General features: G+C 40.1%; 1 protein-coding gene across 2 annotated transcripts in view; it reads left to right on the top strand.

Annotated features, from left to right (window-relative positions):
- The window catches only part of mvb12bb (multivesicular body subunit 12Bb), a 134,353-nt gene that overhangs the window by 62,865 nt on the left and 43,757 nt on the right, over positions 1-27,731 (top strand). For both annotated transcript variants that reach the window (XM_061985774.1, XM_061985773.1), the window contains exon 7: positions 6,762-6,820. In XM_061985774.1, the coding sequence (XP_061841758.1) occupies positions 6,762-6,820 (59 nt within the window). The remainder of the gene's footprint in view (positions 1-6,761; positions 6,821-27,731) is intronic.

Here is a 27,731-nt window from a genome sequence, read left to right as displayed (position 1 = left end):
AAAGATTCACCAACACAGATGTCCAGAATACTGTGGAATTTTGCGTTGAAAACAGACGACTTAATAGCTGGCCACCATGCTGTCCCAAAATGTCACGCGCAGGCGTCATCATACCGAAACGTTTTCAGCAGGATATTTCGGCGCAAAATTTAAAATTGCACTTTAGTAAATCGTATTGGCATGTGTTGCAATGTAAAGATTTCATCATTGATATATAAACTATCAGATTGCGTGGTCGGTAGTAGTGGGTTTCAGTCGGCCTTTAATGCTGCAATCACGGTTTTACAATCATTTTAATTTAAAACGGTAATACTAACTTTTGGGATTTTTACCGTGGTGTATCATTATTACTGGTAATTGTATCATCCCTACTTCAAAATAACACCATATCAACTGACCGTTAAAGAAGAGTTAACCACAGCACACCCAACCTCATTCATTGTGTAAAAAAAACACAAAACATGAATAAAACACGTGACTAACCAATTACTGACACTTTGCACACACATATCCCCAACACATTAAAGTGTTTAAGCTGTTCTGTTTAAATAGTCAACATTAAAATAGAAACACCAACATTTATTTAATAATACCACCTTAACATTTGACAACCAAACAATTACACAAAGCGACTCGGCAAAGAATCTGGGTATTATCTTCGACCCAACTCTCTCGTTTGAGTCACACATTAAGAGTGTTACTAAAACGGCCTTCTTTCATCTCCGTAATATCGCTAAAATGTGTTCCATTTTGTCCACCAGCGACGCTGAGATCATTATTCATGCGTTCGTTACGTCTCGTCTCGATTACTGTAACGTATTATTTTCGGGTCTCCCTATGTCTAGCATTAAAAGATTACAATTGGTACAAAATGCGGCTGCTAGACTTTTGACAAGAACAAGAAAGTTTGATCATATTACGCCTATACTGGCTCACCTGCACTGGCTTCCTGTGCACTTAAGATGTGACTTTAAGGTTTTACTACTTACGTATAAAATACTACACGGTCTAGCTCCATCCTATCTTGCTGATTGTATTGTACCATATGTCCCGGCAAGAAATCTGCGTTCAAAGAACTCCGGCTTATTAGTGATTCCCAGAGCCCAAAAAAAGTCTGCGGGCTATAGAGCGTTTTCTATTGGGGCTCCAGTACTATGGAATGCCCTCCCGGTAACAGTTAGAGATGCTACCTCATTAGAAGCATTTAAGTCCCATCTTAAAACTCATTTGTATACTCTAGCCTTTGAATAGCTCCCTTTTTTTTTTAGACCAGTTGATCTGCCGTTTCTTTTCTTTTCTCCTCTGCTCCCCCCTATCCTTGTGGAGGGGGAGACACACAGGTCCGGTGGCCATGGATGGGGTGCTGGCTGTCCGGGGTCGAGACCCGGGGTGGACCGCTCGCCTGTGTATCGTTTGGGAACATCTCTGCTCTGCTGACCCGTCTCCGCTCGGGATGGTTTCCTGCTGACCTCACTGTGGACTGGACTCGTACTGTTATGCTGGATCCACTATGGACTGTACTCTCACAATATCATGTTAGACCCACTCGACATCCATTGCATTCGGTCTCCCCTAGAGGGGGGGGTTACCCACATAAGCGGTCCTCTCCAAGGTTTCTCATAGTCATTCACATCGACGTCCCACTGGGGTGAGTTTTTCCTTGCCCTTATGTGGGCTCTGTACCGAGGAATGTCGTTGTGGCTTGTGCAACCCTTTGAGACACTTGTGATTTAGAGCTATATAAATAAATATTGATTGATTGATTGATACAGGTATAAAGTAATATACTTGACCTTTTGAAATGCTGAATGATATTTGTTTTTTATAGTTTTTCTTTATTGGTATATTTCTCTCATCGACTTTTGGTTCGACAAGTGTTCAAAGGAGGTATAGGAGTTTGGTTTTTCTTCATTGCTTGTTCGTCATATCCTACGTAAAACAGAATTGTAACCCCAGCGTTTGCAGCTGGGGTAAAATATTATACTTTCAGCCTTCAAATGTGTCCAGTAAAGACCCCTGTCATCCATCCTTCTTATGGCCACAGCACTTGTTCTCCTGATAAAACTGTCATTGCCGTTACTGGTATCTGACCTCTTTAGCCAGCATACATTAGCCTTGTCCTAATATTACCATTCCTTCTTGTTCACTCAAATCTCAGTGACATTTCTATTAGAATCTTAGCCCAATGTACACACGGGCACCTTTTAAATCAAACAGTAGTGATAAAAATGTCAAAGCTGAATATCTGTGGGGGTTTTTTTTATATTGCAATGCTGACTTTCTTACACCTGACACCGAGAGAGTCGTCCATGTCAGAACTGGCATATCAATACATTACGAGTCATGCAGCGTTCTGGCTGTGACACTCACACTGAAGCACCTCTGCAGGAGATCGTATCTGCTTGTGTTGCTTGCTGGTTATCCAAGACTTCCTACCGTACATTTTTGTTGAGAGAAAGAGTCATCCTGATTGTGTGTCTGTCAGTGGTGCATGACGGTCTCACTCAATCCTTCTCATTACTTGTTGCATTCTAAAAAGTTGCAAAAAGGAGCTCAGATCCCAACGATGGTTTCAGTGCTGGGAATGATTGAGTGATCTGCGGAGATGTGATGGGCTCGTGCTCTTCTGTGATTTGCTACAAAATTCAGAGAGAACCTTTTTTTTCAGCCTCTGACTGACTCTGAGCTTAAAGGAGGATAATGATGGCTGAGATAGTGGCACCTATAAAGCAGCACTGTCAGCACATAAAGGAACGTGTGGAGGTGTTGTCACGGGAGAAGCTGGATGTGTGTCAAAACAAGAGCCTTCTGCTTCCTGTATCACAACTCTGGCTTTACAGTGATATCACTTTCCTCATCATCTCCACTGACTTTTGTCCCCACTGTCTGTCTGAGTTTTTTCTCCTCTGTCTTTTTTACATCGACAAATCAGCAACGTGAAGAATGCTCTTGAAAATATTTGAACCACAGCTGTAGCAACACAATGAAGTGAACTTTACTGCTGTGGTTTGATTTGCGGCACTAATGCGATTTTAACTCAGACAGATTTTTTTGGGAACATAGGTCTCTTGATAAGTCTTGTAATTGTATAAGTCTTCCAGGCTGTGTTCCCAGTTTTACAGTAATTTGATGAGGAACGACACCATAATTGCATATTCAAATTAGGAATATGTGTCAATATGGCTCTCCTTGCCTGAAATGAGGATTAATTGTTGTCAAAACTCCAGTGGCCACCGTAATACGAGTCCCGACACTGCTGTTGATTAGCAAATGCACTTGCCATGTTTTTTTTGTTTGAGGAATTAGTTGTCTAATTGATTTGCCATATGTCAGCCTCTCCAATGCACCTGAAATTGTATTTAGAAATAACCAATTTGGAGTGGAAAGACTTTGTTTTTCCTTTAGAAAATTAAAACATTGAAGGTTTTGCATGGTTTGGGAGTTTAAAGGCCTACTGAAATGCAATTTTCTTATTTAAACGAGGATAGCAGGTCCATTCTATGTGTCATACTTGATCATTTTGCGATATTGCCATATTTTTGCTGTAATAATTTAGTAGAGAACATCGACGATAAATTTCGCAAGTTTTGGTCGCTGATAAAAAAGCCTTGCCTGTAGCAGACGAGTAGCGTGACGTCACAGGTTGTGGAGCTCCTCAAATCTGCACATTGTTTACAATCATGGCCACCAGCAGCGAGAGCGATTCGGACCGAGAAAGCGACGATTTTCCCATTAATTTGAGCGAGGATGAAAGATTTGTGGATGAGGAAAGTGAGAGTGAAGGACTAGAGGGCAGTGGGAGCGATTCAGATAGGGAAGATGCTGTGAGAGGCGGGTGGGACCTGATATTCAGCTGGGAATAAACACAAGACATATATATACTCTATTAGCCACAACACAACCAGGCTTGTATTTAATATGCCACAAATTAATCCCGCATAACAAACACCTCCCCCCTCCCGTCCATATAACCCGCCAATATAACTCAAACACCTGCACAACACACTCAATCCCACAGCCCAAAGTACCGTTCACCTCCCCAAAGTTCATACAGCACATATATTTCCCCAAAGTCCCCAAAGTTACGTACGTGACATGCACATAGCGGCACGCACGTACGGGCAAGCGATCAAATGTTTGGAAGCCGCAGCTGCATGCGTACTCACGGTACAGTGTCTGCGTATCCAACTCAAAGTCCTCCTGGTAAGAGTCTCTGTTGTCCCAGTTCTCCACAGGCCAATGGTAAAGCTTGACTGTCATCTTTCGGGAATGTAAACATTGAAACACCGGCCGTGTTTGTATTGCTGAAGTTGGCCGCAATACACCGCTTCCCACCTACAGCTTTCTTCTTTGCTGTCTCCATTGTTCATTGAACAAATTGCAAAAGATTCACCATCACAGATGTCCAGAATACTGTGGAATTTTGCGACGAAAACAGACGACTTAATAGCTGGCCACCATGTTGTCCCAAAATGTCCTCTACAATCCGCGACGTCACACGCTGACGTCATCATACTGAGACGTTTACAGCAGGATATTTTGCACGGAATTTAAAATTGCACTTTAGTAAACTAACCCGGCCGTATTGGCATGTGTTGCAATGTTAAGATTTCATCATTGATATATAAACTATCAGACTGTGTGGTCGGTAGTAGTGGGTTTCAGTAGGCCTTTCAGGTACCATCACTTAGAAAAATAAAGACACCCACATGCTCGGCTTGTTTTTCAATTGGCGCCTCAGGGCATTGATTGACCAAAACAAACACAAGCTCCTAAAAAAAAGACATTTAAACTTTCCACTACCACGTCATCGGAATCCTGTATGTCCGTGTGCTTGACAGATGTGCAGCTTCCTTTTCAGCTGCCGAATCAACCTTTGCAAAGTAAAAGAAGTCTGCAGCGAATATGGCAATCGTCCCCACAAGATTGATGCCAACCTTTTAAAAATTCACAATTGGTCTGGATTCAACATGGCCAAATGCTAATGTAAATGAGGGGAAGAAAAGTCAACCCTTTCATTGCAAATGCATCTGAGTTGCAGGCTTCAAGCTCATAAATACCACACAGTCAGAAGTCTTGTTTTGTTGCCCTCTGTAGAAATTATTATAGTTGTTTATTTCATAGGACAAGATCAGTTATACTCCTTCAAGCCGCCCATGCATTTACCCTAAATACAGTTATTAAACAAGCAAAGTATACATGATTTGGAACATTCTTGCATCTATCGCTACAATTTCTTCAGACTCTTGCTTACCTGGTCTTACATAATGTCTGTCTGTGCTAATCATAGCAATCCCCATTTTAATGATATTACTTTGCATCATCATTATGAGATGGTTAGTTTTATAGCTGTTGTATTCTTTAGCTGCCTCCAAGGCACGCCGTCTTATGCAGCTATCTTGAAGCTGTTTTTCGCCCTCCTCACAAGCTGAGGATTTATCGATCCATAGGGGTGAGGCCAGGGGTGTAATTTGTGATAGCTTGATTGATGAGGATTTCAATCTTATATGGTTTGTTAACTTCAACTGCCCACAAAGTGCATTCGGTGCTGTTTTCTGTAATACAAGGCCATGAACCAGTAAAAGCAGACTTCCCTTGAATAATGGAATCCCGCAGCTCCTCCAGACTTAACAAGATCCCACTCCAAAGCCCTGTTGAAGGTCTGCTCAAGCCTGCAGGCAACTGATGCACCGTTTTAATGTTTGCCTTATTTTCCCCATTTACACTCAAACTTTGATTTTGAAGCTTTGGTCTACCTTTTAAATGGAAACATTTTAGTAGTATAACTTAATGTTCTCCCTGTTTCTACTACTTATGAAACTATGATAATAAATGCTATAGGAATATAAATGCCACAGACTGTCATGTCTGTGTGATCATGTTTTTGTTTTGGTCATGTTCGTTTTGGTTTTTGGACTTTTTGTGCACTTTTGTTTTGTCACCATAGCAACCATTAGTTTTCACCTGTCACGTCACGCACCTGTTTCACATTTTGAGTCACGCACCTGTTTTCGTTAATCATGTCTATAGTATTTAAGTTCATTGTTTTCAGTGTGTCGTGCTGGCGACATCTGTCAAGACTTGGACTATGGCGTGGTTTGTTCTCCCGTGGTGCAAATGAACATTTGGACCAGACATGGCATGAAGGTGAAGACATTATTTATTTTACACTAACAAAGGAACAAAAAGCGCGCTCAAGGCGGAAGTACAAACTTGACTAACGAAACAAAAAGACTTGCACGTGGGCAAAAAACTATGGACATGAACAAAAGTCGCTAACTGTGGCATGAATAGAAAAAACTTACTTGACATGGCATGAAGTGCGCAGAGGTAAACAGAGTGAGAAGCAGAAAGTCAGGGGTATGTCACCAGAAAGACAAAATGAAAAACAATGAACTTAAATACTACAGACATGATTAACGAAAACAGGTACGTGACTCAAAACGTGAAACAGGTGCGTGACGTGACAGGTGAAAACTAATGGGTTGCTATGGTGACAAACAAGAGTGCACAATGAGTCCAAACGTGGAACAGGTGAAACTAATGGGTAATCATGGAAACAAGACAAGGGAGTGAAAAGCCAGAAACTAAAGAGTCCAATAACTAAAAACATGACTAAAACAAAACATGATTACACAGACATGACACAGACATGATAACCTTCCATTTAATACGCCTCTCAATTAAGTAATAGTAGTAGTACCAGTAGTAATGGCAGATTGATCCAGTAAATTTTCTTTTCTTTTTTTGTTTGCCTGTAGTAAGACCATCATCAGTAGGCCAGATGAGCACCAGAGCGGTGGAAGCTACACAATGACAGGTAACCTCTCCCACACATTAGACTTATCAGAGAATATATGTTATTGTAGTTAATGGGGACGGGTACCGGATTTGGTACTCGGTAGTACCGACAGAAGTCTGTCACGTAAAAATCAAACTGTGCCATAACTGTTAAGTTTGTTGCATGGTTGCAGACTTGCACCAGCTCTAGCACTCGGCCGGTAAACAAGCAGTCAAGCACTCAGAGCGGACTCAGCTGTACTGCTTCTAGGTCATTTTCCATGGCAACAAAGCATAAAGAAGGCACTGTTTAGCGCTCAACAGACTAAATAACAAAGATTACTTCCTGACAAAAGCAACACACTGCAGTCTATACACCACTGCCATCTTGGAATTGCAATTGCATACAAAGTCAAAGTCCACTACATAATGCACTACAGTAGTTGCAAAACGAGACAAAGAAATGCAATATATATATATATATATATATATATATATATATATATATATATATATATATATATATATATATATATATATATATATATATATATTAGGGCTGCAGCTAACGATTAATTTGATAATCGATTAATCAGTCGATTACTACTTTGATTAATCGATTAATAATCGGATAAAAGAGACAAACTACATTTCTATCCTATCCAGTATTTTATTGGGAAAAAAAACAGCATACTGGCACCATACTTATTTTGATTATTGTTTCTCAGCTGTTTGTAAATGTTGCAGTTTATAAATAAAGGTTTATTAAAAAAATAAAATAAAAAGCCTCTGCGCATGCGCATAGCATAGACCCAACAAATCGATGACTAAATTAATCGGCAACTATTTTTATAATCGATTTGAATCGATTTAATCGATTAGTCGTTGCAGCCCTAATATATATATATATATATATATATATATATATATATATATATATATATATATATATATATATATATACATACCGTATTTTTCGGAGTATAAGTCGCACCGGAGTATAAGTCGCACCTGCCGAAAATGCATAATAAAGAAGGAAAAAAACATATATAAGTTGCACTGGAGCCCGGCCAAACTATGAAAAAAACTGCGACTTAAAGTCCGAAAAATTTGGTATGTATATATATATATATATATATATATATATATATATATATATATATATATATATATATAAAAGTACAGTATAAATATATATATATATATATATATATATATATATATTATTTTATATACCGTATTTTTCGGACTATAAGTAGCGGCACGCACGTGCGGGCAAGCGATCAAATGTTTGGAAGCCCCAGCTGCATGTGTACTCACGGTACCGTGTCTGCATATCCAACTCAAAGTCCTCCTGGTAAGAGTCTCTGTTGTCCCAGTTCTCCACAGGCCAATGGTAAAGCTTGACTGTCATCTTCCAGGAATGTAAACAATGAAGCACCGGCTGTGTTTGTGTTTTTGCTGCAGTTGGCCGCAATACACCGCTTCCCACCTACAGCTTTCTTCTTTGCTGTCTCCAGTGTTCATTGAACAAATTGCAAAAGATTCACCAACACAGATGTCCAGAATACTGTGGAATTGTGCGATGAAAACAGACGACTTAATAGCTGGCCACCATGCTGTCCCAAAATGCCCTCCACAATCCGTGACGTCACGCGCAGACGTCATCATACCGAGACGTTTTCAGCAGGATATTTCGCGCAAAATTTAAAATTACACTTTAGTAAGCTAAATGTGTTGCCAATGCGGCAACACATGCCGCATTGGCATGTGTTGCAATGTTAAGATTTCGTCATTGATATATAAACTATCAGACAGCGTGGTCGGTAGTAGTGGGTTTCAGTAGGCTTTTAAGCATATCAACAACTACTCAGTAGGTGCCCAAAGTAAATGATAAATAAATGATAAATGGGTTGTACTTGTATAGCGCTTTTCTACCTTCAAGGTACTCAAAGCGCTTTGACACTACTTCCACATTTACCCATTCACACACACATTCACACACTGATGGCGGGAGCTGCCATGCAAGGCGCTAACCAGCAGCCATCAGGAGCAAGGGTGAAGTGTCTTGCTCAGGACACAACGGACATGACGAGGTTGGTACTAGGTGGGGATTGAACCAGGGACCCTCGGGTTGCGCACGGCCACTCTACCACTGCGCCACGCCGTCCCTACTCAGTTCCTTAACCACTGCAATGTATGTAATGCATATTGAAGACTCGCACAAAGACATTGGTGAGCAACGGGTGAGGAATCTAGTGGGCAAAACTTACCGTAGCACAAGGATGCATTGTGAAGTATTTGTGTGAGTTCCTTTTTTTATATTGAAGATGTCCTCCAAGTTGAAACCTTTCAGTGTTTGTAAATCACTGATATGTGACAAGTATGTGATTAACCAAACCTTGAAATAATAATATTTGCGTCTTTATGGCTGCATTTAACACTCACTGCGCTACAATTGTATGTACAGTTCTATACAATGTAAGTTAACATCTGCTTTCTATTTACACAACAAATGTTAACAAATGTAAACAATTTGCCCCCGCAACACATACATATTATGTACCTCGCGTGCCTTGTTTTGGCAATGAGACATTTATGACTTTAACAGAGGCAAGGCTATTACATTTTAGAGGCGAGGAGTTTAAGCTGCATCCCACTCTCCAATACGTGTAGTCTGAGCCAGCTGCGGTGCTCCAGCCTGGAAGAATGTGTGACTGTATGAGGTGACTGGGGATGGCAGGTTTTTATCTAGCTGGAGAGAGACACCATGTGGTGAGGATTCCTTCTGCTGCTCCTGCACAGCCGTGTCCAAAACAAAGGTTTTTACCAACCATCATTCAATTCTAAATTCTAATACAATACATTTTAGAATTAGTACATGTCTATGCAAATTAATAATACACTTTTAAATGTGTGTGCTCCGGGTCATGCGGGTGCGTTTGTTCCACCTGAGCAGAAAAAAAGCAAAAAAAGATGGAAAAAATGCCTTAATTGATGTAAAATGACAAATTGTTGTCATAAGAGTCAAGCTGCAAGAGCAGACAATAATACAGACGAGTGGTCCAATAGTGAGACGAAATATTGGTTGCTAAGGGGGTTTGAGCAGTGGTGGGCCGTGCGTTTCCCACCTAGGCCTTCAGTAATGCATTTAATAATAATAGATGTTATTTGTAAAAAGCACTTTACATTGAGTAAACAACCTCAAAGTGCTACAGTCTATTAAGAAAAATAAAAATAAAAAGATAATAAAAATAAATAAAAATATAAATTAGAACAGTCTAATAGCTAGAAGTAGTATGCATATATCTAAAAAAAAAGCTTTTTTTTAAAAAAGAAGGCTTTTTAAGCCTTTTTTAAAAGCATCCACAGTCTGTGGTTCCCTCAAGGGGTTAAGGAAGAGCGTTCCACAGACTGGGAGAGGCGGAGCAGAAAGCCCGGTCTCCCATTGTTCGTAGCTTTGTCCTCGGAGGTTAGCCCATACTTGCCAACCCTCCCGAATTTTCCGGGAGACTCCCGAAATGTATCGCCTCTCTCGAAAACCTCCCGGGACAAATATTCTCCCGAAATTCTCCCGATTTTCAGCCGGAGCTGGAGGGGTGTGGCCTCCATGCGGACCCGAGTGAGGACAGCCTTTTTTCACGACAGGAGGACAACAGGATGACAAGAACTAAATCATCCAGACTGGAAATACATTGTACTATTATGTTTATCTTACCTAAAAATACATATATTTATTAATTAAAAAAAAAAAAAAACGAAATACATTCTTACTATATTTTGTTAAAAACATCAAAATTAATTGTATTTTTATTTTTATTTTTTCTGACTCCTTATTACATCCAGCCATATATTTATACATTAAAATGAACATATTTGAAATAATTGATTTTAAATTATCATAATAATTCATTTAAAATGACCATATTTAATTATTAAAATAATTGCTTGTTTATCAACAACTTTAGCATTTTATTCATTACATTTTGAAGCTCTCAGAAGCCAAGTTTTGTTATATTCCTTAATATTTATTTATGCAAGTTTGAAGTATCAATTATCTAAACACAGTTTTGTTTGCACATTTTCAGGATATATATATATATATATATATATATATGTGTGTGTGTGTGTGTGTGTGTATGTATGAAATACTTGACTTGGTGAATTCTAGCTGCCAATATACTCCTCCCCTCTTAACCACGCCCCCAACCACGCCCCGCCCGACCCCTGACCACGCCCCCCGCCCTCCACCTCCCGAAATCGGAGGTCTCAAGGTTGGCAAGTATGGGTTAGCCTGTCCGGAGCGGAGGTGTCGTGTGGATGATTTGGGGGTGAGTGGTTCTTTGAGGTAGAGGGGGGCATTTCCATGGAGGCACTGGTGGGTTGGTAGGGAGACTTTGTATTCAATCCTGAGTGGAACAGGAAGCCAGTGAAGGGATTTGAGAATTGGTGTGATATGGTCATATTTCCGCACAATATTTCAGTGATGTCCAATTTCAATGATTACCTTTGAACATATCATAATTGATGTCACCACATGACCATTTCTGGAGAAAAACTATATAGGAACACTACTGTGCATTGAATGACCACCAACAGTGTACAAAACAGGTTATTTTCTGGTGCATTTAAAAATCAATAAACCCGCATCAACAATTAAAACATACCTTATGTGGTACTGTCAAAATCAAAATTGTAAAAACCATATTAAACGTGAAAAAAATAAAGAAATAAAATATCTGAACTCACAATCTGTAGAACCCATTCGAGCTTCCGGGGTTGGCCGACATCGTCTCACAAGATGTAGTTTCTCTTTAAATATCCTTCTTGAAAATGGCCTTGCAAATCTATGTGTTGTCTTGTCTAATCATAAAAGATGCAGACGAGGCGTGGTGGCTGAGTTCTTAAAGTTTACTCCACAGCGTGCTCATCAAAAACATCCCGCTAAACGCGGCTATTGCGCGTGCTCTTCACTACTGTGGCATGCTGGGTAATTTAGTTCTTATGTTACCTAGCTCATAACATCACAATATGTATCTGCCTTAGGCCAGCTAGAAGACCTTACTGACAACAACTTGTAATCTGATTGGCTATCGCAACCGTCTGTCAACTGTATGTCCCCGTTCACTTACTGTGCACGGACGCCAGCATTGTGGATTCTAAGGGCTTCGGGCAGATTTGGTACGGCATGGCAACGTAAGCTAGCTGAATTTTGATTGGATAAAAACTATACAACTTAAAAACAACAGCGCTGGAAGGAGCATAATATGACATGAAGAGAATATGAATACTTTTAGATATTTAGGGAAAGGAGGTGGCGACTTGTCCAGGGTGTACCCCGCCTTCCGCCCGATTGTAGCTGAGATAGGCTCCAGCGCCCCCCGCGACCCCAAAGGGATTAAGCGGTAAGAAATGGATGGATGGATGGTAAATAAAAAAATTAATGTTATCTTTAATTATGATCATGATTTCTGGTTATGTTAGGCCAGCAGAGAAGGCCACACCACTGGGTTTGAGGGACAATTAAAAACTAGCACAAACTGTACCGAAAGAAGTAGGGGTGTGGGGAAAAATTGGATTTGAATTTGAATCACGATTCTCACGTCGATTTTTTAAAAATCGATTTTATTTTTATGTTTTTATTTTTTTATGTTTTTATTTTATTTTTATTTTATTTTTTTTATTTTTTTATTTTTTTATTTTTTTAATTAATCAATCCAACAACAACAAAAATTACACAGCAATACCATAACAATGCAATCCAATTCCAAAACCAAACCCGACCCAGCAACACTCAGAACTGCAATAAACAGAGCAATTGAGAGGAGACACAAACACGACACAGAACAAACAAAAAGTAGTGAAACAAAAATGAATATTATCAACAACAGTATCAATATTAGTTACAATTTCAACATAGCAGTGATTAAAAATCCCTCATTGACATAATCATTACACATTTATAAAAACTAAAAAAAAAAGAACAATAGTGTCACAGTGGCTTACACTTGCATCACATCTCATAAACTTGACAACACATTGTGTCCAATATTTTCACAAAGATAAAATAAGTCTTTTTTTTGGTTCATTTACTAGTTAAAGCAAATGTACATTATTGCAATCAGTTGATAAAACATTGTCCTTTACAATTATAAAAGCTTTTTACAAAAATCTACTACTCTGCTTGCATGTCAGCAGACTGGGGTGGATCCTGCTGAAATCCTATGTATTGAATGAATAGAGAACCGTTTTGAATCGGGAAAATAATCGATTTTGAATCGAATCGTGACCCTAAGAATCGATATTGAATCGAATCGTGGGACACCCAAAGATTCACAGCCCTAGTAGGAAGGGGATTCATATGGTCCCATTCGTTAACCTGACACAATAAACCTTACATATTGGGTAGTGGAGGGGTACAGTATCCACTTTAGTCGCCAGAAGGCAGTAGAGTGTTGAATATCTTAACGTGTTTTGTGGCAATTCCAACTTTGACCATGTAAAGTTGTGCTTTCAATCAATCAATCAATCAATGTTTATTTATATAGCCCTAAATCACAAGTGTCTCAAAGGGCTGCACAAGCCACAACGACATACTCGGTACAAAGCCCACATAAGGGCAAGGAAAAACTCACCCCAGTGGGACGTCGATGTGAATGACTATGAGAAACCTTGGAGAGGACCGCATATGTGGGTAACCCCCCCCCCTCTAGGGGAGACCGAATGCAATGGATGTCGAGTGGGTCTGACATAATACTGTGAGAGTCCAGTCCATAGTGGATCCAACATAATAGTAAGAGTCCAGTCCATAGTGGGGCCAGCAGGACACCATCCCGAGCGGAGACGGGTCAGCAGCGCAGAGATGTTCCCAGCCGATGCACAGGCGAGCGGTCCACCCCAAGTCCCGACTCTGGACAGCCAGCACTTCATCCATGGCCACCGGACCTGTGCCCCACCCCCCTCCACAAGGAAGAGGGGAGCAGAGGAGAAAAGAAAAGAAACGGCTGATCAACTGGTCTAAAAGGGGGGTCTATTTAAAGGCTAGAGTATACAAATGAGTTTTAAGATGGGACTTAAATGCTTCTACTGAGGTAGCATCTCTAATTGTTACCGGGAGGGCATTCCAGAGTACTGGAGCCCGAATAGAAAACGCTCTATAGCCCGCAGACTTTTTTTGGGCTCTGGGAATCAATAATAAGCCGGAGTTCTTTGAATGCAGATTTCTTGCCGGGACATATGGTACAATACAATCGACAAGATAGGACGGAGCTAGACCGTGTAATATCTAATACGTAAGTAGTAAAACCTTAAAGTCACATCTTATGTGCACAGGAAGCCAGTGCAGGTGAGCCAGTATAGTCGTAAGTAATATGATTAAACTTTCTTGTACTTTCCATCATTTTCAGCAGACCGCATTGCAAAAATGATTTACCCTTCCCCGTCCTCTCACGCGAGATCTACCCACGAGTGGGGCCATATGAATCCTTTCCCTACTGTACGTACACTTGAAGCAGGTATGTGTTACGTTTGGTGGAGGAAACAAGAAGCATCAGTATGTGACTGAGATTTAAAAAATAACCTTGCCTTCATTAACAATGAGATTGCCTGCAGACAATGATAGCTTCTAGAAAACAACCCATTTGTGTTAATTGTTAGCCTGATGATTGCTCTGCTGTGTGTGTGTGTGTGTGTGTGTGTGGCAGTCAGTGTGTGCGGGCTGACAGCTGGCCAGGTTCAGGTTGCTCTAAAACCATGTGCGCTCTGTCAGGCGTGTGCAGGCACCTTCTTTAGGATTGATGAATTGCCTGCTTTCTTGATTAAACCCTCCGTCACTTCTCAACTAAACAAAAAGCCCGACGCACGAGAGAAGAGCGAGCTGAGGGGAGGAGAGGTAACATGTCTGGGAAATCTGTCATCCGCAGTCACATCATGTACAGATGTGATGTGCAGGTGCTTTGACATTTATTACCGCAATATTAAAACCTATTCACGTTTTATCCCTATTTGACTTGACAGAGCAAGTTCATTTGAGAAGTTTCCATGCCAACTGTATGCGTCTCCACTGCAGCATCACTTTGATCCCTGCCTTTGTCGATTAGACCACAAAAACAATGATAGAAAAAAATGTATATTTTGAGATACTCAAACTTTCATTCCTGTGTAAAAGAATCATAATTTGATTATAATTAAATTAAAACTGGGGAAACTTGGTAACACATGGCACACCGACAAAGCTTAACCTATTTTTACTATAACAATCTACAAGGGTAATATAGTTGGCTTCTCGTTCTTCCCCTCCATTTATCAGCTTTATTTTGTATTTCAAGTCATCATTACACATATGTATTGTTACATTTGAAACAATTGCATAATAGAGGTAATTATTGTTATTATTCATTATCAATAGTGCTATTTCTATTGGTATTTGTATTGCTCCATTTGTAGTGTAATAATGTTCATTGTCATTTCTGTATTATTATTTATTTCACTAACTGCTTCTTTGCTATCACTTTTACCATCCTATTTGTACATATCCTATTTGCTGATGTTTTTCTGTTGTTGTTGTTGTTGTTATTGTTATTGTTGTGTTTGCTGCTGTTGTTGTCTCTCTGCCTTATCTCCCTCTTCTCCCCGCAATTTTTCCCCCTCTGTCTTCCTTTTTTTCTCTTTCTATCCCCTCCTGCACCAAATAATAATATAAATACATTTAATGAAGTCAAATACAAATAAGGTAACAAGAGAAGTATCCCACACTTCTCTTTTGTAAAATACATCTGTACAGCTGATATGGGCATCTACATGAACAATATGATTTACCTGAGTAAATGGACAGGACAAAAAAATTAAAAAAAAAAATTAAATTGATTAGTCTAATACGTACTGTATCTACTAAAGGTTTGCGTGTCCAAAAACACTAAACTTGTGCGCAGAGGAAAATACGGAGCGCAATCCATTTAGTGCAGTGGTTCTTAACCTGGGTTCGATCGAACCCTAGGGGTTCGGTGAGTCGGCCTCAGGGGTTCGGCGGAGGTCAAAACACACCCGACTCATCGTGTAAATAAAAACTTCTCCCTATCGGCGTATTATGGATATGGCAAGAGCAGAAGTCACACTGATTTACAGGTGTGTAATTTGTTGTGAGTTTATGCACTGTGTTGGTTTTGTTCTTTGAACAAGGTGATGTTCATGCACGGTTCATTTTATGCACCAGTAAAAAAAACATGGTAACACTTTAGTATGGGGAACATATTCACCATTAATTAGTTGCTTATTAACATGCAAATTAGTAACATATTGGCTCTTAACTTGTCATTATTAAGTACTTATTAATGCCTTATTCGGCATGGCCAGAGGTGGGTAGTAACGCGCTACATTTACTCCGTTACATCTACTTGAGTAACTTTTGGGATAAATTGTACTTCTAAGAGTAGTTTTAATGCAACATACTTTTACTTTTACTTGAGTATATTTATAGAGAAGAAAAGCTACTTTTACTCCGCTATTTTTATCTACATTCAGCTCGCTACCCGCTACTAATTTTTATCGATCTGTTAATGCACGCTTTGTTTGTTTTGGTCTGTCAGACAGACCTTCATAGTGCCTGCGTTTCAACAAATGCAGTCACTGGTGACGTTCAGTCCGTTCCACCAATCAGATGCAGTCACTGGTGACGTTGGACCAATGAAACAGAGCCAGGGGTCACATGACCTGACTTAAACAAGTTGAAAAACTTATTTGGGTGTTACCATTTAGTGGTCAATTGTACGGAATATGTACTGTACTGTGCAATCTACTAATACAAGTTCCAATCAATCAATCAAAAGTGTGAAGGAAAAAAGACAATTTTTTATTTCAACCGTACACCCCGTCAAAAGCCTAAAGACTGACTGCACAGTTCCTGTCTTCACAATAAAAATGCTGCTCCATCGCGCCTGCGCTTTCAAAATAAGAGTCTCCGAAAGCCTGCGCAAACAAGCTAGCAAGCTACGGAGTTTGCCGCCAATGTATTTCTTGTAAAGTGTATAAAAACGAATATGGAAGCTGGACATATAAGATGCCAAAAACCAACCACTTTCATGTGGTATTAGACAGAAAGGAGGAACTTTTTTTCTCCTCCATTTGAAAACGTGGACGTTTGTCATCACTACTGTCTGATTCCAATCAATGCAAGTCATCAGAATCAGGTAATACACCAACTTATATTCTTGTCTTCATGAAAGAAAGGAATCTATATGTGTTAAACATGCATGTATATTCATTAAAACACTATTAACATGTAAACAAAAACGGCAAAAAAAATAAATAGAAATTATATACTGTATATATCAATGTATGTATATATATACATATATATATATATATATACATATATATATATATATATATATATATATATATATATATATATATATATATATATATATATATATATATATATATATATATATATATATATATATATATATATGATATGTGTGTGTATGTTACTCATCAGTTACTCAGTACTTGAGTAGTTTTTTACAACATACTTTTTACTTTTACTCAAGTAAATATTTGGGTGACTACTCCTTACTTTTACTTGAGTAATAAATCTCTAAAGTAACAGTACTCTTACTTGAGTACAATTTCTGGCTACTCTACCCACCTCTGGGCATGGACTTATTATAACCCTAACCCTGGCCCAAACCCTCTAACCCTAACCCTTACCAAGTAACTCTAAATTAAGTATTTCCATCCATCCATTTTCTACCGCTTATTCCCTTTGGGGTCGCGGGGGGCGCTGGAGCCTATCTCAGCTACAATCGGGCGGAAGGCGGGGTACACCCTGGACAAGTCGCCACCTCATCGCAGGGCAAATTAAGTCTTTGTCACTTAGAATATGTTCCCCATACTAAAGGGTTACAAAAAAACAATTTTGAATTTGAAAAAATATATATATATATTTTTCACTAAAGAAGGGTTCGGTGAATGCGCATATGAAACTGGTGGGGTTCTGTATCTCCAACAAGGTTAAGAACCACTGATTTAGTGTGTCTGTCTTCATAATGCAGAATATATGCTCAACAAAAGAACACCCACAATACTGGAATGAGGAGATGCAAATATAATTTTTCAGCACGTGCAATGTGATTTATCCAAGCTTAAACTGTTCTGCGGGCGTTATTTTGCGTCTTTATTTATTTAGCACGTCCGAAATCTACATGCATGCTGGCATAGTTATACACACGGTCGCGAGAAAAGAGGTGACACTCAACAGATAATCCGTTGTCCTACGTGTGTGTGTCAACATATTTGAACCGCCAGAAATAACTAATATTAGACGTATTATTTTATTGTTAGTTATTTTATTATTAGTTGCTGGATGACTTAAGGGGCTGATTACCGGTAAAACAAATTGAGTTGATGTGGTCTGATTTTCTTTTTTTAATTGTGTTAATGTTTTCATTTAGGAAATATGTATTATTATATATCCTATATGAAAAAAAACATCTCGCAATATGCATTTTCTTGTGTTTAGATCATTCCAGACGCATGAATGCACTGCGATGTTGCGATGGGCCACTGCTTCCCTACAGAGCGTCATCACGCTAAAAATAGTTACTGTTGTTTATACAGAAGTTAATTTGGCTTTTACCTGATATTAATTATTTTATTAAAGTCATTTGTATTTTTTCTTTTTATCCTACTAGTTATGGAATATTTTATTGAGTTATATTTATTTATTAGTTACTTACTGTATATATATATATATATATATATATATATATATATATATATATATATATATATATATATATATATATATATATATATATATAGCATATATATGAATATATATATATATATATATATATATATATATATACATATATATATATATATATATATATATGTATATAAATTAATTAATTAATTTAAAAAAAATATATATATATATTTTATTTTTTATTTTATTTTATTTGTTTTAATCTTTATATGTCTTCCTTGTATTTAATAATAATAACTGGGATTTATATAGCGCTTTTCTAAGTACCTAAAGTCGCTTTACATGTAGAACCCATCAATCATTCACACCTGGTGGTGGTAAGCTACTTTCATAGCCACAGCTGCCCTGGGGTAGACTGACGGATATTTTATTATTTCTCTCTACACATGGTTCTTACTATTTTACAAGTTGTATTATTTTTATTTTCCAACGTTCCTCAGATGAGCCATCTGCCTCAGGGGTTATCGGCCGTGCTTGTGGGGGCGTTTTTGTGTCAAAGTCCTGGTGGCCATGGTCTGATGACCTCCTGGTGCAGATAGCTCCTGTGATAGTGTTTACTCACATATCTCCTCTGTACTCAGACATGCAATCATTTGTTAATATAGTTGCAAATGTGTGTATGTTGTGTGTGTGTGTTTGTGTTTGGTATCTGTGTCCATGCGTAATTACAGTATGTGATAATGGGGGATATGGGTCACCGGGGTATTGTTTTTAACTCTGCAAAGCACTTTGAGTTGCATTTCTTTTATGTATGAAAAGTGCTTTATAAATAAAGCTTGATTTGATTTGATTTGATTTGATAATAGTACACACAATTTTGTAGACTGCATACGCTGTTTAGGGCATGGTATTTTGATCTTAGTAGATCAAGCCTAGACAGTATTCAGCAGACCTGATAAAAAAGTGAACCTAATAAAAAGTCGTCCATTAGCATATCTGCCCCATTAATAAAAATAAAAAAAATCCTGACACTGGCCCTCATCTAGCGTAATATGGAGTGCAATTATTTCCCTATCCATTAGAGGAAGTTCAATTAACAGACACAAGACAATTCATTCTTCAGAGGAGGATTAGGGGGAAAAAATAGAAAGTTCAAAATTAACTTGGGTTTTCAAAATATCTTGACAAGATGACAGTGATTTTTGAGAGCCAGGAAACAATATTGAAAGTCTTATTAATGTGTGCATCTTCATTTAATTTGCAGCAAATAATTGGAAAATGCAATACAGCTTTCCAATTAAAGCTTCACTTTATTCTGTTTAATAATACCCTCATAATATTACAGCTTATGAAATGACAGGTAAGTTGGTGTATGAATAAAACATAAAGCCTGTAATAAGAGAGGAAAAAAGCGAGACAGTTGTTGGGGGGCTTTTAAATGCTCGACATCATTTGCATATATTAATCTCCTCTTTCCAGCCTTATCAAGTATTCTACTGTATTTGAAGTTAAAATAGTCGTGACAGGCAGTGGTACGCTTCGTTTTTTCCAAGGATTTATTACTCGTATAATTCTGGATCTTTAATAAGCCAATATGACTGATCCCCTGAATTCTGCAGAATTCGGTTAATTGTTCCAGATGGTGTTCACTGATTAAGCAAAATTACTTTCTCCCCCCCGCCCCCAAAAACAGTATCAATGCTTGATTGACTAACATGCAGGGGGGTGGAAAAAAAAGATTATTTTTGGCGCAGCACTTTCACTAAGAGGTTTCAAACAAAAGTTCCATCTTATTTCCGCCACGTAGTTCTCGGCCAGCCTGTGTGGAGGCAGGCGGGAGGGCGGGCGGAGGGGGACATCAGTGGAGTCTTATCTCACACCGTGATAGATCTCAACTGCCTCTACAGTGCTTGGGTTATATTTTAGAAAAGGAGTTCTTTAGGCAGAAGGATTAAAAAATACAATCTCTAGATAGTGTCGGAAGCAGATATTTACATATATCCGTATTTAAGTGTTACTTCTTTATTTTTATAATCATATTACAAAACAGCTAGTGTTTTTCTTCCAATTGTGGTCTTTTAGTTGTCTGCAAATACTGTGTGCTAACCTTGAATTTGGAATGTAAGAAAGAGAGATACTCCTTCTTCTTATCTATTCTTCTGTCCAGATGCGGAGAACAATGGGCATGTGTTTAGGCTGGAAAGACAAGACAATGAGGGTGGGAGGGAGAGAGACTTTATAGAAGAGAAGGTTTCCATTTCTTGGGGCAGACCATCTTAGCTGCATGATTGAATGTTCTATGCTGGACTGGTCTCATTTATATTTACAAAGCTTTGCAAATATATACAAAGTACCTATTCTGTCTCTGGTGGTTCTTTTACTCAGCTTTAAGTGTCCTAAAGAGCTTGGGAGCGACGACCAGAAACTTGAATTCCCTGGGAGGAACAACTGGTCCAAACGCAACACTAGTGACACAGAAGGTGTTCGTGCATGTCATTCTCTTCTTTGTCTTTTTCTCTGCAAGGGATGAGTTGAATTTACAAAGTACCCGTATTTTTCAGAGTATAAGTCGCACCGGAGTATAAGTCGCACATAATAAAGAAGGAAAAAAACATATATAAGTTGCACTGGAGCCCGGCCAAACTATGAAAAAAACTGCGACTTATAGTCCGAAAAATACGGTACTCCACTTGCAGGTCGACTCGGGCAGCCGCAGCTCGCTAACATTCTGTTTTGCATCAGTTTAACTGAGCTGAATGAATCATTTATGGAAGTGTTATGGGGGAGGTATAGGCAGATTTACTGCCGCGCTTTTCGTTTAGATGGAATGGGATTTCTATGAAACCAATCTTGATGTCTGAAGTAAAGCCAGAGCTTACGTCACAACGTGAATAGAGCGCTCTTAAAACCCAACGTTTGCCTCTTAATTGCCCCGGTCAGCAAAAAATAAAAAGCAGAGAGGCGTTTTAGCAGGGTGATATTGTTTGCAACAAATAAATATTTATTAGAGCTGCCAGAAGAAGAAAAAACGTATGGTGGCAACTATTTTTTTTTTAATTACGTTAATTGAACACATGAGCAACGTGGCAATAAGCCACAATTCTGTTCCGATGGTGGAACGGTTAGGTTTTTTTTCTCCAGGATTTGTATCCCATAAGAAGAGGCTAAGGCAGGGGTGTCAAACTCACTTTAGCTCAGGGGCTGCATGGAAGAGAATCTATTCCCACGGAGCCCAGACTGGTAAAATCCTGGCATAATAACTTAAAAGTAAAGACAACTTTAGATTTTTTTTCTTTCTCTTACTTTAGACAAAAATAGAACAGGCACATTCTGAAAATGTATATATTACAAAAAATCCTCTACAGAGCGTCATCGCGCTAAAAATAGTTACTGTTGTCTATACAGAAGTTGATTTGGCTTTTACCTGATATTAATTATTTTATTAAAGTAATTTGTATTTTACTTTTATCCCTTTAGTTATGCAATATTTTATTGAGTAATATTTATTTATTAGTTATTTACTGTATATATATATATATATATATATATATATATATATATATATATATATATATATATATATATATATATATATATATAATTTTGTCTTTTTTTCTTTCTATTAATCTTTGTATGTCTTCCTTGTATTTTATTATTTATCTCTACACATGGTTCACACAAGGCCAGGATTACTGGTAAAATCCTGGCATAATAACTTAAAAGTAAAGACAACTTTAGATGTGTTTTTTTTCTCTTACTTTGGCCAAAAATAGAACAAGCACATTCTGAAAATGCATACATTACAAAAAATCCTCTACAGAGCATCATCGCGCTAAAAATAGCTACTGTTGTCTATACAGAAGTTGATGTTACGCCTTCGAGGCATTGTGATGCCGGAGGTCGTCTTTTCAAGATGCAGAGGGATGTCAGGAAGCGGCTTGCAGGTGAGAATAAATGATTTATTCTGATTGCAGAACAAAATGCTGCACGGTGCACCACGGCACGGAAAACAAGAGGGTAGCAAAGATGCTAATATCAAAAATGTAAACTATGAGCGAAACTAGGAGCGTAACTTGTTGCGTAGGAGCAAACAAAACCAACAGACCGAATGAGGCCAGCGCGTAAACTAAATAGCCCTCTGATTAGTGCCCGGGCAACAGGTGCGCGTCCGGGACACTACCCAGAGGCAGGTGACTATAATCTGCCGTCATGGCAACAGAAACAAACTCAAGAGGTGCTGAAAACACAAGTGACTTGAAAACAAAAACAAAAATATGATCCGGGCAGCGGATCATAACAGTTGATTTGGCTTTTACGTGATATTAATTATTTTATTAAAGTCATTTATATTTTACTTTTTATCCTATTAGTTATGCAATATTTTATTGAGTTATATTTATTTATTAGTTATTACTGTATATATATATATATATATATATATATATATATATATATATATATATATATATATATATATATAATTTTGACTTTTTTTCTTTCTATTAATCTTTGTATGTCTTCCTTGTATTTTATTATGTATCTCTACACATGGTTCACACAAGGCCCGGACTGGTAAAATCCTGGCATAATAACTTAAAAGTAAAGACAACTTTAGATGTGTTTTTTTTCTCTTACTTTGGCCAAAAATAGAACAAGCACATTCTGAAAATGCATACATTACAAAAAATCCTCTACAGAGCATCATCGCGCTAAAAATAGCTACTGTTGTCTATACAGAAGTTGATTTGGCTTTTACCTGATATTAATTATTTTATTAAAGTCATTTGTATTTTAATTTTTATCCTATTAGTTATGCAATTTTTATTGAGTTATATTTATTTATTAGTTATTACTGTTTATGTGTTTATATATATATATATATATATATATATATATATATATATATATATATATATATATATATATATATATATATATATATATATATATATACATATATCCATCCATCCATCCATCTTCTTCCGCTTATCCGAGGTCGGGTCGCGGGGGCAGCAGCTTAAGCAGGGAAGCCCGGACTTCCCTCTCCCCAGCCACTTCGTCCAGCTCTTCCTGTGGGACCCCGAGGCGTTCCAAGGCCAGCCGGGAGACATAGTCTTCCCAACGTGTCCTGGGTCTTCCCCGCGGCCTCCTACCGGTGGGACGTGCCCTAAACACCTCCCTAGGGAGGCGTTCGGGTGGCATCCTGACCAGATGCCCGAACCACCTCATCTGGCTCCTCTCGATGTGGAGGAGCAGCGGCTTTACTTTGAGCTCCTCCCGGATGGCAGAGCTTCTCACCCTATCTCTAAGGGAGAGCCCCGCCACCCGGCGGAGGAAACTCATTTCGGCCGCTTGTACCCGTGATCCTGTCCTTTCGGTCATAACCCAAAGCTCATGACCATAGGTGAGGATGGGAACGTAGATCGACCGGTAAATTGAGAGCTTTGCCTTCCGGCTCAGCTCCTCCTTCACCACAACGGATCGATACAGCGTCCGCATTACTGAAGACGCCGCACCGATCCGCCTGTCGATCTCACGATCCACTCTTCCCCCACTCGTGAACAAGACTCCGAGGTACTTGAACTCCTCCACTTGGGGCAAGATCTCCTCCCCAACCCGGAGATGGCACTCCACCCTTTTCCGGGCGAGAACCATGGACTCGGACTTGGAGGTGCTGATTCTCATCCCAGTCGCTTCACACTCAGCTGCGAACCGATCCAGTGAGAGCTGAAGATCCTGGCCAGATGAAGCCATCAGGACCACATCATCTGCAAAAAGCAGAGACCTAATCCTGCAGCCACCAAACCAGATCCCCTCAACGCCTTGACTGCGCCTAGAAATTCTGTCCATAAAAGTTATGAACAGAATCGGTGACAAAGGGCAGCCTTGGCGGAGTCCAACCCTCACTGGAAACGTGTCCGACTTACTACCGGCAATGCGGACCAAGCTCTGGCACTGATCATACAGGGAGCGGACTGCCACAATCAGACAGTCCGATACCCCGTACTCTCTGAGCACTCCCCACAGGACTTCCCGAGGGACACGGTCGAATGCCTTCTCCAAGTCCACAAAACACATGTAGACTGGTTGGGCAAACTCCCATGCACCCTCAAGGACCCTGCCGAGAGTATAGAGCTGGTCCACAGTTCCACGACCAGGACGAAAACCACACTGTTCCTCCTGAATCCGAGGTTCGACTATCCGGCGTAGCCTCCTCTCCAATACACCTGAATAGACCTTACCGGGAAGGCTGAGGAGTGTGATCCCACGATAGTTAGAACACACCCTCCGGTTCCCCTTCTTAAAGAGAGGAACCACCACCCCGGTCTGCCAATCCAGAGGTACCGCCCCCGATGTCCACGCGATGCTGCAGAGTCTTGTCAACCAAGACAGCCCCACAGCATCCAGAGCCTTAAGGAACTCCGGGCGGATCTCATCTACCCCCGGGGCCTTGCCACCGAGGAGCTTTTTAACTACCTCAGCAACCTCAGCCCCAGAAATAGGAGAGCCCACCACAGACTCCCCAGGCACTGCTTCCTCATAGGAAGACGTGTTGGTGGGATTGAGGAGGTCTTCGAAGTATTCCCTCCACCGATCCACAACATCCGCAGTCGAGGTCAGCAGAACACCATCCTCACCATACACAGTGTTGATAGTGCACCGCTTCCCCTTCCTGAGGCGGCGGATGGTGGACCAGAATTGCTTCGAAGCCGTCCGGAAGTCGTTTTCCATGGCCTCACCGAACTCCTCCCATGTCCGAGTTTTTGCCTCTGCGACCGCTGAAGCCGCACACCGCTTGGCCTGTCGGTACTTGTCCGCTGCCTCAGGAGTCCTATGAGCCAAAAGAACCCGATAGGACTCCTTCTTCAGCTTGACGGCATCCTTCACCGCCGGTGTCCACCAACGGGTTCTAGGATTACCGCCACGACAAGCACCAACTACCTTGCGGCCACAGCTCCAATCAGCCGCCTCGACAATAGAGGCGCGGAACATGGTCCATTCGGACTCAATGTCCAGCACCTCCCTCGTGACATGTTCAAAGTTCTTCCGGAGGTGGGAATTGAAACTCTCTCTGACAGGAGACTCTGCCAGACGTTCCCAGCAAACCCTCACAATGCGTTTGGGCCTGCCAGGTCTGTCTGGCATCCTCCCCCACCATCGCAGCCAACTCACCACCAGGTGGTGATCGGTAGAAAGCTCCGCCCCTCTCTTCACCCGAGTGTCCAAAACATGAGGCCGCAAATCCGATGACACAACTACAAAGTCGATCATGGAACTGCGGCCTAGGGTGTCCTGGTGCCAAGAGCACATATGGACACCCTTATGTTTGAACATGGTGTTTGTTATTGACAATCTGTGACGAGCACAAAAGTCCAATAACAAAACACCACTCGGATTCAGATCCGGGCGGCCATTCTTCCCAATCACGCCTCTCCAGGTTTCGCTGTCGCTGCCAACATGAGCATTGAAGTCTCCCAGTAGAACGAGGGAATCACCCGGGGGCGCACTCTCAAGTACTCCCTCGAGTGAATCCAAAAAGGGTGGGTACTCTGAGCTGCGGTTTGGCGCATAAGCGCAAACCACAGTCAGGACCCGTTCCCCCACCCGAAGGCGGAGGGAAGCTACCCTCTCGTCCACCGGGTTGAACTCCAATGTGCAGGCTCTGAACCGGGGGGAAACAAGAATTGCCACCCCAGCCCGTCGCCTCTCACTGCCGGCAACGCCAGAGTGGAAGAGAGTCCAGCCCCTCTCGAGAGAACTGGTTCCAGAGCCCTTGCTGTGCGTCGAAGTGAGTCCGACTATATCTAGCCGGAACTTCTCCACCTCGCGCACTAGCTCAGGCTCCTTCCCCCCCAGCGAGGTGACGTTCCACGTCCCAAGAGCTAGCTTCTGTAGCCGAGGATCGGACCGCCAAGTGCCCTGCCTTCGGCTGCCGCCCAGCTCACATCGCACCCGACCTCTATGACCCCTGCTATGGGTGGTGAGCCCATTGGAGGGGGGACCCACGTTGCCTCTTCGGGCTGTGCCCGGCCGGGCCCCATGGGGGCAGGCCCGGCCACCAGGCGCTCGCCATCGTGCCCCACCTCCGGGCCTGTCTCCAGAGGGGGGCCCCGGTGACCTGCGTCCGGGCGAGGGAAATCTGGGTTCCTTGTCAGTGTTCCTCATAGAGATCTTCGAGCTGCTCTTTGTCTGATCCCTCACCTAGGACCAGTTTGCCTTGGGAGACCCTACCAGGGGGCATAAAGCCCCCGGACAACATAGCTCCTAGGATCATTGGGACACGCAAACTCCTCTACCACGTTAAGGTGGCAGCTCAGAGAGGAGTATATACATATATATATATATATATATATATATATATATATATATATAAATAAATATAAATATATATATATATATATATATATATATATATATATATATATATATATATATATATATATATATATATATATGTTATTGTGATTGCCCATTAACAACAACACAATTTCAGGTGATCAGCCAGCAGTTAAGCACATACAAACAAGAAATTTATTTTGTGTGCAAATTTAGTGATTCTTACTCAACTAAATGTTAAAAAAAAAAAAAAAAAAAGATTGCAGATCCAGAAAATACATTAATAACACAATAAAATGAACAAATATTATTATTTATTTACAGTGTTTGTAATAACGGTGTTATATAATAGTAGTAAGTAAACTATTTAAATAATTGTAGATCCGTTACAGCGCTGTTAGCGATCATTTTGATGTGGTTTTATGTCGACAACAAGACAGCCTCATAAGTGCTGCAAGTTCAATGAAGGAACATTTATTTTAGTAGTGAAAGCAACAAGCAGCACCGCACCAAAGTGAACTATGTATCATTATTAAGCAGAGGTAACACAAAACATTCAAAAGAGCTGGCGTCAAAGCCGACAGAGGGCACTGCTAAGTGCTGAAGTTAAAAAACATAGCTCCGTTGAATCCATCGATGACGTTACACGTCACAAGGCAACAGACCCTGCTTTTTAAAAGCAGACTGCGCACACTGTGCTCTTTTATAGTAAACATCTCTCAAATGCATATGCCAGATATCATTTTTTTTTTTAGAATAACGTATAAATTACTTTCCCTAGTAATTAATGACATTTATCAAATATTAATTCCGTTAGTAATAGCCTTATAGTTGTTGTGTTTGACTAAGGGGAGATGACGGCAACAGACACCAAGGAACAGTAATGTTCAAAGATTTATTATATATA

Source organism: Nerophis lumbriciformis, linkage group LG12, assembly GCF_033978685.3.
Source record: "Nerophis lumbriciformis linkage group LG12, RoL_Nlum_v2.1, whole genome shotgun sequence".
Taxonomy (NCBI): domain Eukaryota; kingdom Metazoa; phylum Chordata; class Actinopteri; order Syngnathiformes; family Syngnathidae; genus Nerophis; species Nerophis lumbriciformis.
The sequence above is the reverse complement of the archived record's forward strand: the minus strand, read 5'-3'. Positions and strand labels throughout refer to the sequence as shown.